The sequence below is a fragment of the Lissotriton helveticus genome, chromosome 2_1 (genome assembly GCF_964261635.1).
Source record: "Lissotriton helveticus chromosome 2_1, aLisHel1.1, whole genome shotgun sequence".
In the NCBI taxonomy this organism is placed as follows: Eukaryota; Metazoa; Chordata; class Amphibia; order Caudata; family Salamandridae; genus Lissotriton; species Lissotriton helveticus.
Window position 1 is genome coordinate 486765891 of NC_136059.1, and position 12921 is coordinate 486778811.

Sequence of the window (12921 nt, forward strand, 5' to 3'; positions counted from 1 at the left end):
CACGGAGCAACTTTGGGTCTTATTATTGATTTCAAGGGGTTCCTGGGGAGGACTTGGTCAAGGGTGCTGGAGATCCAGTTATCAAAATTAGTAGTGGCGGTGTTAGGATTAGTCGCCCTTTGAGGGGGGTATTTGGTAAGAGCCAATTCCCAGTCAGGGAGCGAAAGCGAGGACCATTTCCTTCCCCAGTGTTTATTAAGATTTTGAGGAATGGAGGGGGGACTTATGGACCATGTAAAAGGTATTAAAAAATGATCAGTCCAGGTTAGTGGAATGGGAGTCTCAACTGTTAGACTATCTAAGTTACTGTAAATATGGTCTAAGAGGTGTCCCTTAATATGTGTCGCAAGAAAGCCCTTTTGGCTTAAGTCAATAGCCTGAAGATTGGATCGAAGACTATTGGCTGATATGTCACGAGGGTCGTCAAGATGCAGGTTGAAATCGCCCAGCAAAGTAACATTTGCTGAGGTGAACAGAGCATTGGCGACAGTGTCTGTCATACTAGAGACAAACTTATTGAGAGCGCCAGGTGGACGATAGGCTAGAATGCCAGAAAAAGTGGTAGTAGGAGAAAATTCCAAAACAAAGTGTAGGCTCTCACAGGTTAGCGAAGTAGATGAGGTGATGCGGCATTTATGGCTATCTCTATAAATGATGGCCAGCCCGCCACCTCTGCCTGTCTGGCGGTCTAAGCGTTTGAGAGTATAACCTTGTGGAATAGCCCACCCAATGGTCGGATCACTTTCTAGCTGAAGCCATGTTTCTGTCAAGAAGAGAGCCTCAGGATTGAGCTCTTCTATCAACATGGATAGTTCAGTGTGGTGTTTTGGTAGAGACTGACAGTTAAGGAGACACATTCTCCTATTGTGTAGGGCGTGTAGTTTCTCAATGTGTGTGGAAGACTTACTCCAATCGCACGATTTACAGTAGGACCTTATATTGATAGGGATGGTCGAGTGGAGGCATAGAGGGTTGGTGGGGGGACGTAGGGAGCGAAGGGAGGAGGAACTGTAAGTGAGACGATTTCCTACCATGATGTCGTCCCACACCTAAAGCTGGAAGCGTCTGGACGCGGACTGGCGCAGACTGGCTTCTCTTTGGCGCCTCTTCGGCGGGTCTATGGCGCTCCCGCTGCCCGTCACCGCTGCACGATTGAACAGGGATTATGTAGATTGGGAGGTGAGGGGAGACTAGACCGTCACCCTCAAAAGATGGCCGCCCGCCGAGGGACAGTCAGGAAGTGCGAGCCCTATTCCTCCCTCCACACACACAGCATGAATTTGCTACGGTGGACCGGGGAGTCATCGCGGCGAATGGCAAGGTAACAACACATTTTAATACAGTTTTGGACTACACAGTGTATGGACTACACCTTCAATCCAGTCCTATATTGTGATTATTTGTTAACCTGTGTTAAATTAAAATGGGTTTAATCCTAATTTTTAAGACCTTTTATATTATACTTGCCTCTGTTTTAGATTTACTCTGCTTTGAAAATCATCATTGTAGATTTTTACAACTATTGCAGCCTTTCTTAAATTTCAATATGACAGTATCCCTACTTGCAATTTCTTGTCTTAAGTGCTTGTCAGCACTTAAGATTATGAAGTTTAGAATTGCTTCTGGTTGTGGTAGTATTACCTAGTTAGACATCGAATATCTGGTAGGCAGAGGTATGCCTGTCCAAGCTGAAACCACAATCCTAGCCCGGCTAAACGAGGGATACAATAAGAGAAAGCTTGTGCTCACCCTCTGCTAGATTGACTCACACACACACTCACACTCTCCCCCACTCACCCTCTCACTCACACACCAGTTTAGAAAAATACATTATTATATTCTGAAATAAACAAGACCAGAAGGACAAAAATCCAATAAGCACAAGTCGAGATATGATTTTTTTTTTAAAAGAATGAGTGGAAATAGCACTTAAAAGCAAATAGCGTTTTGGGGTTACTGTAGGTTGCTATGGACAGTGGAAAAGTCAAGAGTTCAGGATGCCTGCGACAGAGCACATTCTGGTTATAGGACCCGCTGAGCAAAGTCTTGTCAGAACGAAATACAGTAGTGGAGAGGCGTCGGTTCTGTGGATGAAATGCAGTGTCAGGAAGGCGACTGTGATGTGCCGGGTTACTCCACACTGGGGACAATGTGTTGATTCTCTCCACGTGCTGGTGGTGATGCATTGATCCCTGAAGTGCTGATCCCGGAGGCACTGCAGTGGTGCTGAGTGCAGTACACTGGGTCCAGACCTCACATCAGCGGTGATATGTTGATCCTACGTTGGGGCCCGATTGGCGCAGAGATATCGAAGCGAGTTCTGGCAAATGCAGCACCTTAAACTCCCACCCAGGGGCCCTGGATTAGAATGGTACCACTTTGCTGAGCAAGACTTAAGGCAAGTAGAGTCCAGGTGCTTGGATGAAGTTGAAAGGTGAAGTCTATGATATCCCTGAGATTTCATCAACAGGAGGCAAGCCAACAAGCCCTTAGAGAAACCTAAGAGCTTAGGATGTAGAGAGCAGGTCCAGTCTGCCTCACTTTCAGGCAAAAAGCAGCAGGCAGAAGGCCGCAGGCCAACACAACAGCTCTTCTTCCTGGCACAAGGTGCTTAGTTCCAGCAGTCTTCCGAGTACATGGTGTCAGAGTTCCAGTACTCCTACACAATATGTTTTGCCCTGTCCCTTTATCGACATGGGCGATGTTTATCTTGTATTTTTGTTTCTATTATGGTATTTTACCGAAATAAAGAGTTTGTATACCCATTTCAGCTTTGAAGTAGGGACATTAAAAAAAATTAAAAAATTCCCTGTAGTGCACAAGATCCTCTTCCCTGCCCTGGCTGCCGACTCACTACAGTGGGTATGCAACCCTTTGTGTCAGGACAGGACACAACCCTTTAAGGTAGAAGTGCCAGCCCCTCCCCCTCATCCTGCACAAGCAGAACCATCAACATGCAGATTACCATTCAGGCAAACTTACCCTTTCTTTGTGTGTGGCTGTCTAGAGGGAATGCAGGAAGCCAGCTGTCACCCACCCCAGTTGTATGTTCCAGAGACAGGCAGAAGTCACCAAATGATTTAAGTAAGATAATACCAACTTGTTAAAAGTGGCATTTTCGGAACTGCAATATAAAATACCAACTTCATTAAAAGATGTGTTTTTAAATTGCGAGGCCTGAGGCACCAAATTTGGTTTTCTTATCTTTTGCCAATTGGAAGCTAAACTGACAAAATGATACAAGGCAGCTCCTATGTTATCCTATGGGAGAGATATGCCTTGAATGAATTTAAGATAAATTCATTACCAGGACATGTAAAACTTAAAAGTAAGTGTCTGAACGTTTAAATAACCTGCACCCTGCCCATGAGCTGTCCAGGGCCTACTCTACGGTGGCGTATGTGTAATAAAAAGGAAGGTTTAGGCCTGGCAAGTAGGTTAACTTGCCAGGTCGACATGGCAGATTAAAACTGCACATATGGACTCTGCAGTGGCACCCCTGATACCCGTTTAAAGGGCTACTTATGTAGGTGGCACAATCAGTGCTGCATGCCCACTAGTAGTATTTGCTTTATAGTCCCTGGGCACATCTAGTGCACTGTACTAGGGACTTATAGGTAAATGAAATATGCCAATCGGGGATAAACCAATTGTTATCACATTTTAGATGCAGAGCACATGTACTTTAGAACTGTTCAGCAGTGAAAGTGCACAGAGTTCTACAGCTAGCAAAATAAAGATTTGGAACTTAGTTGTTGCATTTGGTCTTTGTAGAGGCAGTGCTGGAAAGATCACAGTGACTATCCACCGCTTTGCCACACCACAATGATTGATCAAATTTTAGAAACAAATACCATAAATAAAGATGATTATTCCCTCTGAAACCAGGGATTACAATTGATATGAGCATATTTACACAGTGACAGGAGAATTCTAACCAAACTAAAATTGCTTGGAAGGAAACCTTAATTACTGAACTCCAAGTGTTCATAGTAGCTTAGAAGATTATAGGTCATCACACTACTAGTCATGCGTCCAGAAAACTCATTTATAAATGTGATTTGAAGGTAAATTCACAACCGAGCCCTGAACTTTTCAATTTCACAAGTTTTCTCTTTTACAGCTGTTTTTTATAGTTTGTCTCATGTTGACAAAGGTGTAGATGGCTTGAGAAGAGAATGAGAAGTAACAAGACCTCGGAAGACCACTCGGCCCTCAAAACCTTTTGTCACAGCACACCAATATTTCATTAGTACAACAAATAAGGCAGTCCTACAAAAAGGATCAATGCCATCGCACTCAATAGCAAATAACCTTTTGCCATGGTCAAAGAATTTGCCAAACCCATCACAGAGACCGCAGCAATCCAATGCAAGATTAAGGAGATCTACAACAGCTTCAACAGCCTCGATACCCAAGACCCTCTCACCCCTCCCGCAACTGCCGCACCCAAGGACACCAGACCCCAGCAGAGCCTGCTCAGTTGGACTCCCCTCATCGCTGCCGACACCCTCAAGATCATGAAGAGCAGCCACTCCAGAGCACCCGTGGTCCCCTGCTCGCACCACATCTTCAACAGAACCGGCACCATCACTACGCTACTTTCCAGAAGACTGGAAACATGCAGAGATCAACCCCTTGCTGAGGAAACCCTCTGCTGAGCAGAAGGACCTCAAGAACTTCAAACCCATCTCTCTGCTCCCCTTACCAGTTAAAGTCCTCACAAAGGACATTAACGCCCAACTTTCGGAGTTTATAGAAGTGAGACACATTCTTGACCTCTCCCAATCCAGCTTCCGAAGCAACCACAGCACCCAGACCGCCCTCCTTGCCGCCACAGACGACATCTGCACCCCCCTCTCCCAAGGCAAAACTGCAGCCCGCATTCTCCTGGACCTCTCGGCCGCCTTTGACCCCATCCACTACTAAGCCCTAAGCACAAGAATCCACGGCGCTGACATCCGTGACAAAGCCCTGAAATGGATCCACTCCTTCCTTACCGGCAGGAACGCAGAGAGTCAGACTACCACCGTTCTACTCTGAACCTACAGAGATCAGCAGAGGAGGGCCTGCAGGCTCTTACCTGAGCCCCACTGTCTTCAACATCTACATGGCCCTGCTCGAAGACATAGGGGCAGATTTATGATAACTGGCGCATCCCCAGGGATGCGCCAATTATTTTGCGCCGCTGCTCCGCCACCCATGGTGCGCCGCATTTACAATGCGGCGCACCATGGGGCTAAAACGGCACAGATGCGTGACGCATCTGTGCCGTAAAGGTGGCGCATTGCTGGAGTTGCGTCGCAAGCCCGACGCAGCTCCAGCAAGGCTCGGGGGTGCCCCATCTTTACAATGCTGTGTCAAGACCTACGCCTGCTTCAAGCAGGTGCAGGGTTTTGACGCAGCATTGGCCTGAAAGTGACTGAGTGAAATCTTATAGATTTCACTCAGCCACTTTTGCGAGGCGCACCTGCCCCGGAACGCCCACCCTGCGCCGGAACGCCCACAAGTGGCGCAGGGCTTTACAACGTGACGCATCTGCCTAGATGCGTCACTTTGTAAATGGGTCGTAGGGATGCGCCACGTTTATGCCACAGTTGCGTGACGCAAACGTGGCGCATTCCCAACATAAATCTGCCCCATAGTCAGGAACCACAAACTCCACATCATTTCCTATGCCGATGACACCCTACTGATCCTTTCCCTTACCAACAAACCCTCAGTCGCCACAAATAACTTCCTCAACAGGATGGAGGCTGTCGCCACCTGGATGAAGGACAGCTGCCTCAAGCTCAACTCAGAGAAGACTGAAGTCCTTTTCCTGTGCTCCATTCACCTCCACCTGGGACCACTCCTGGTTGGCCCACAGATATTGCCCCCCCCCCCCCCCCCCAACCAGGCAGGAAACCTCCGCATTATCCTGGACTCCTTGCTCACCATGAAACACTAGATCATCACTGTCTCATCATCCTGCTTCCACACGCTGCACCTGCTCCGAAAGATCTTCAAGTGTATCCAGAACGAGTTCAGAAATACTGTCACCCATGCACTAATCAGCAGCAGACTCGACCCTGTCGCCACTGCTATTTAATCTCTACCTTAGGATTTTGATCCACTCACTATAAAATAGAAAAATAACCATCTTTAATTACGCAGATGACCTCCAGTTGATCTTCCCTTTGGACTCTCCTAACGCTGCTGCGGAATTTCAAACCACCATATTCCACATTCAGCGTTGGATGGATAGTAACCATTTGAAGCTCAACCCAGGCAAGACGGAACTTGTGTTGCCTGGGAAGAGCAAGGACTGCTGGGGACCGCATTTTTGGCCTAGTGAATTGGGTCCTCCCCCTACTGCGTCCCCTTTCGTAAAAAGTCTAGGGGTCGTAATTAACGCTGACCTCTCACTTAGAGGACAAGTGGGCGCTGTGATCTCCACCAGTCTATACCATCTATGCAAAATCAGGAAGATCGCTCACTTGTTGACCCACTCAGCCCTAGTTCAGTTTGTGATAGCGTTGGTCATCTCACGCCTGGATTTTTCAAACTCCCTCTATATCGGTTTGCCCCATTATCTGCTCAAACAATTGCAAATAGTTCAGAAGCAGGCGGCAAGATTAATCTATAAGCAGCCAAAATGGCATTCTGCCAGTGCCTTGTTGATCAAGCTTCACTGGTTACCCGTGGAGCAACGTGCTGCATTCAAGACTGGCTGTCTAGCTTTTAAAGCACTGCATTGCAATAGTCCAAATTCCTCAATATCATGGTCAATAAGCACATCCCCCGGCGCAATTTACGTCCGGCGCAATTTACGTTCAGCTCATCTTCATCTTCTTACTGTCCGACTATCAAACTCAAACGGCAGGGAGGCTGCAGGTTTTCCTATCTGGCACCTATCTTTTTAGAACTCCCTCCCATTAACAATTAGAAGCTGTGATAACCTACTTGGATTTAGAAAGGCCCTGAAAACATGGCTGTTTGGGTTAGCCTTTTAAATGGGTCCTTACTTAACAACTTGATGCATGATCAGCGCCATGAAACCTTTGGTGACCGTGCGCTTTACAAGTAACTGATAACCTAACAAAGCACTCTACACCGGCATCACCCAGAAACTTCTAAAGAAACTGTAGACATACAGAACACCTCTGCCAGACTCCGCCTCAATATCCCCCGCCTCAGCCACGTCACCAGTCACCTGAGAGATCACCACTGGCTCCATATATATATATATATATATATATATATATATATATATATATATATATATATATATATATATATATATATATATATATATATATATATATATATATATATATATATATATATAATATATATTATATATATATATATATATCTCTCCTCTCTCTCTCTCTCTCTCTCTCTCTCTCTCTCTCTCTCTCTCTCTCTCTCTCTCTCTCTCTCCTCTCTCTCTCTCTCTCTCTCTCTCTCTCTCTCTCTCTCTCTCTCTCTCTCTCTCTCTCTCTCTCTCTCTCTCTCTCTCTCTCTCTCTCTCTCTCTCTCTCTCTCTCTCTCTCTCTCTCTCTCTCTCTCTCTCTCTCTCTCTCTCTCTCTCTCTCTCTCTCTCTCTCTCTCTCTCTCTCTCTCTCTCTCTCTCTCTCTCTCTCTCTCCTCTCTCTCTCTCTCTCTCTCTCTCTCTCTCTCTCTCTCTCTCTCTCTCTCTCTCTCTCTCTCTCTCTCTCTCTCTCTCTCTCTCTCTCTCTCTCTCTCTCTCTCTCTCTCTCCTCTCTCTCTCTCTCTCTCTCTCTCTCTCTCTCTCTCTCTCTCTCTCTCTCTCTCTCTCTCTCTCTCTCTCTCTCTCTCTCTCTCTCTCTCTCTCTCTCTCTCTCTCTCTCATTTATTTTTATATATATATATACCATTTGTCTCTACTTTGTATTATTAATGGGTGGTGTGCTTGTTATTATTGGCTGGTCACAAAGAACCCTTTCTTGGTTCTGCCTGATTGTGGGGTGTAGTACATATACCTTGCATGAACATAGTTGAGCTACAGCATGCCATAATGAGTTGGATCTGTACAGTGCTAAATCTTAGGGAGGGAACCTCTATCCAGATCACACAGCTGCAAAATTAGAATCTTTCTGTTAATGCAGTGGACCCATTTGCTTATTGAAAATGGCCAAAGAGTGGGTGCTAAACACGTTCCGTAGAATACCGCACATTGTTGATGGTAGGCATTGTCTAGAAGAACATCACGACTAAGTGCGAGTCCTGGTGTTTTGGCGTTGTGTGCTCTGGAGGCTGCATGCTCCGAATTCCTTATGCCTGAGAGAGCAGACAGGCTTCTCTCCTCTTCTAACTGCTTGTTCTCATAACCTGCTGCAAGCAGGCAGCACTATGACGGCAGCTGGGTTTGGCCCACGGTAGGTGTGGGTTGCAGTCAAGAGGTGGGGAAGAGGGCATCGGTTGCAACCACTTTGCATCAAGGTATAACCGAGTCAGACCTGTTAGCCGCACTGTTTTACAGGAAGACTGGAATTGGTGAAGAAAAAAGGCAGTAATTTGTCTCATGACTTGTGCTAGTCATTGGCCCTATCGGTATGTCATACACTAGTTCATTAATTCGGACACCAAGTGTATGCACCACTGGGGACTAAAATGATAAACTGCCTAAAAGTCCTCAATATAATGACCACTTCCATTTTCGATTTCATTGGAAGTCCTAAAATCTCTTTTCCAAGAAGCTGTTAACCCAAAGCTCCTATTGTACATACATTTGTTACACATTATCTGTCAACATGCACAAATTGTTTTATTTTCTCTCCTTGTCATGCGTGATGTAATTGTAAATGCTGGTGTTTAACACACACATTCTTGTGTGTAGTGCACATTCAGTAAACTGTATAGCTCTAGTATTATGTCTAAAAAAAATTACACCTGCTTAATTACCTTCTTCCTTAATAGGCCGAATACATCAAGCTATGGTCACATCTCTAAATGAAGACAATGAAAGTGTTACTGTGGAGTGGATTGAAAATGGAGACACTAAAGGAAAAGAGGTACATCACATACTTATTAATGTGTCCTTTCATCCTATCTGTATCCGGTTTTGTTATCTTTTTCTCATTTAAAGTCAGAATGGAATAGTTTGTCTGTGGATATTTCTACCAAAATCTTATGATTTGGGCAGATGGATTGCAAAACATGGTTATTTTAGGCAGTTGCACGGTAGTCGGAGGCTAATGGGGTGCTGGAAATATAGCGGCAGTGTGTGCCATTGGCAGCTGGCTGCCTGAACGCCTAGTTATTTATTTAGAAAATTTACATTGTGTTGTTTGTCACTTAGTGATTGCTTAAATGCACTGTACAGATAAAAGTGAGACTGTCAATTAGCGTGTGTCTATTTGTCTGCAGTGCATGACTCCTGCCCTATGTTCTTCATTCACCAACACCTTTGTGTATAGCCAAAGGTTTGCCTGAATTACTACATTTTTAGGAGTTTACTAAAACACAGATAGTTTGGTCCGCCCCTCAACAATGGGGCCAAAGACTTACACAGCTTTGGGCTGTTAACTCCCAGATGTCGTCTTAGAAGTTTTGGAGTAGATGCCCAGCGTTCCTTAGTGTTTTTGAAGCAGAAAATTAGGAAAATAAAGACGAAACGCACATGCAGATATCTTGTGTGTTGTGAATCTTTGCTCTTCTCCATGTTCGTTAGGTTTTGCTGCTACACTCCCTATCCCTATTGTCCAAGCTTCCTCTCATGCTCTCTTATTCTGCATAGCTGTGGAATGTAAATAGAGAGTGTGGTGCTGAATGTCTCTGTTTTCCGAGGAGACCATTCACAGACCCCTAGAGCTGTTGAAGACGAAGACGGTTAGGATCTTGTACACTCTGTGGTCATCATCTGGCAAAACGGACCTCGTCAATTTAAACAGTAATTTCTCTTTAGTTAAATGTTTTGTATTTTTGGCTATGTTTTGGGGGCCGTTGCTTGAATTGGTTGGGGGCAGTGTTGCGCCATACTGGGTTCCACATTCTATGGAGACTCCAGACAGGTTGTCTGAGAGTAGGGTGCGGAAAAAACATAATGGCAGACCTAACCCTTGTATGGTGTAGGCAGTTGGTTGTTTCACCAATCAAAAACAAAATTCCCTCAATGGCCACACAACTTTATCATAAGTATATCTCTAATTAGTGATGAAATATTGGTGACAGAAATACAACAATCTATTTCATTTTATTAAAACGATAGTTTATTCCATTTTCTCTAAATTGTCATTACTTTTTTGTATAGGAATATTTTATGTTAATCTAATACGGTGAAGAGACTCAGTTGTACGCTTCAGCATCTTTCCTAGGGATAATTATATCGAAAGACGCACAGATCAGGAAAATTCCAAATAAGCACAGGATATTTATTTCCAGCTGAAGATGAAATGTTAATCTAATTCGGTGAAGAGACTCAGTTATACGCTTCAGCATCTTTCCTAGGGATAATCACTTTGAAAGACTCGCAGCTCAGGAAAATTCCAAATAAGCACAGGACATAATCACAGAATCCTTTCCTGAGTCCATAGATATACTCTAATAGCGTCCCCTGGATATTTGGTTGCTTACCTGAAAGAGGTCCTGAAGAAGGTGGCCCTGAGCCGCCGAAATGCGCGTCGACCAAGTGCGGGGTCTCATATTAACCTCTGAGACCTGTATATTGGCAGAGCATCTCTGCCATTGATGATTCAGTTTCTCTACTTCAGATGGTGTGGTGATGTGTGTAGTTAGGGTGTGAATGTGGAAGTATGTTGTGATTTGTTTTTTACCAGGGGCATATTGATTTGGGTGTAGTGTATAATCAAATATTTATTGTATATAGTATATATTTATATATGTTTTTCTTTTCTCATTTCTTTGTTTGAAATTATAAAAATGTCCATAATTATTAAAAAAAACTTCTTTCTGAAAAGACAGTAACTTTCCACTTGTGAAAAAAATATGGAAAAATATTCCTATACAAAAAAGTAATGAAAATTTAGAGAAAATTGAATAAACTTTATATCTTTTGAATAAAATGAAATAGATTGTTGTATTTCTGTCACCAATATTTCATCACTAATTAGACATATACTTATGATAAAGTTGTGTGGCCATTGAGGGAAATTTGTTTTTTGATTTGTTACTTCATTCCCCTCACTTCCCTGGCCTGATTGAACCTTGAGGGGGTCCCATCATATTTGCTATTGGCAGTTGGTTGTTTACCAATTCCCAGGTAAGAATTATTTGCTTTTGGGAATATCCTGATTTTATCATAGATTGCCAAGTTTGGTTGTTCGGTTTAAGCTTCTAAATGCCACTCCAATCACTCAGATTGATGCTGTAATCTAAGGAGGCAAAGTTGCATACGAATGTGCTGAGTCCTGTCGGACTCAGTCAAGATGTCATGTTTATTACATTTAGTGGAGAAGCAAGACATTAAAGATTGTGGCGCAGCAATTATTCCTATGGCATCCAGAACGGATAGAATTGAGGTGAAAATGTACTCACAGTGGCCATGCTGGCATTGGTGTCGTTATAGATATATTAATTTTGAGTATGTATTGTTAGATCTTATAAGTGATGGATGCATTTTATACTTGCTGCTTTTTAGATTTGTTGGTAGTATCGAGACAAGCAAGCCCCTAAACCTTCCATTATTCTCTTGTCTGTTTTATACATCTAGAAGTATTTTACGACTTAGTGCATTGCAAATATCTCAGACTGATTTGCAATGTGTTTGCTTAATAACCAAGTTAACTATTACAGAGCGGACTCCGACACAAATGAATGAGCTCCTACAGAAAACACCATTCTATTCACTTTGTTTACTTCAAACCCACCTCTTGCATCTTCTAAGTATGTTATGGAATCTGTTGGTGATACAAGGTGGAGGCAGACTAATAAAGCCAGCTCAACTCCGTCTCGTGCTCCTGCTTCCACACCCTCCGCCTCCTACGTAAGACCTTCAAATGGATCCCCCTCAAACACAGAAATACCGTCATTCACGCCCTGGTCACCAGCAGGCCTGACTACGGCAATGCACTCTATGCCAGAATAAACAAAAACCTCACCCGCAAGCTACAGAACATCCAAAATGCCACCGTAAGACTGGTCCTCAACCTGCCAAGCCACTGCCACATCTCCCAGCTCCTGCGCACACTCCACGGGCTCCCCATCAAAGCTAGAATCACCTTCAAGATGCTAAACCACGCTCACAAGGCCCTCCACGACACCGGGCCAACATACCTGAACAGCTGACTCAAATTCTACGCACCCCAAAGGACTCTACGATCAGCCCATATCTCCTACGCCGTGGTCCCCCGCACCAGAAAGACCAGATCAGGAGGCCGCTCCTTCTCCTTCCGCGCGGCCAGTGCCTGGAACGACCTTCCGCTCCACCTCCGACAGATAACCTCGCTCCCCATCTTCGCAAGAAACCTCAAAACCTGACTCTCCGACAGACCCCCTTCTTGATGGACTGGAACTTGCGAAACCCCCCCCCCCCCCACATCCCCAGCGCCTTTAGATCCTTACTGGTGAGTAGTTGTGCACCTGATTTGATTTAATCTGCTGTAAATAAAATATCGTTTTAAGATCCGTGTGGCCCATCCAACCTCAGTCTGGAAAAGCATGGTCAAATGAACAAGTAGTATTTTAAAACAACACAAGTCAATCTTAAAGTGGAGTTGAATCCGAAAGACGTTGAGCTGTGGTTAGCAAGGATGCTCTGTTCAAAAGGGGAGAATGGACTAGGGTGATGTGAGTCGAAAAATAAGAGAATTTTGTACAGTGATAACTTACCCTTGGATAAATGTTGGGTTTTAATATTGAGTAGGAGAATAGCTACAGCATGAGGAACGGCCACTATGACGGTGGAACCGAAGAGAATGTGTATGGATACCCCGTCAAGTCTTTGCAGCTTTTAAA

The 12921-nt window shown here is 44.4% G+C and overlaps 1 protein-coding gene across 3 annotated transcripts in view; it reads left to right on the top strand.

Moving 5' to 3' along the window:
• KIF2A (kinesin family member 2A) overlaps positions 1–12921 on the top strand; it is a 513057-nt gene that overhangs the window by 63968 nt on the left and 436168 nt on the right. For all 3 annotated transcript variants that reach the window (XM_078675133.1, XM_078675134.1, XM_078675135.1), the window contains exon 2: positions 8926–9020. In XM_078675133.1, coding sequence (XP_078531259.1) covers positions 8926–9020 — 95 coding nt within the window. The remainder of the gene's footprint in view (positions 1–8925; positions 9021–12921) is intronic.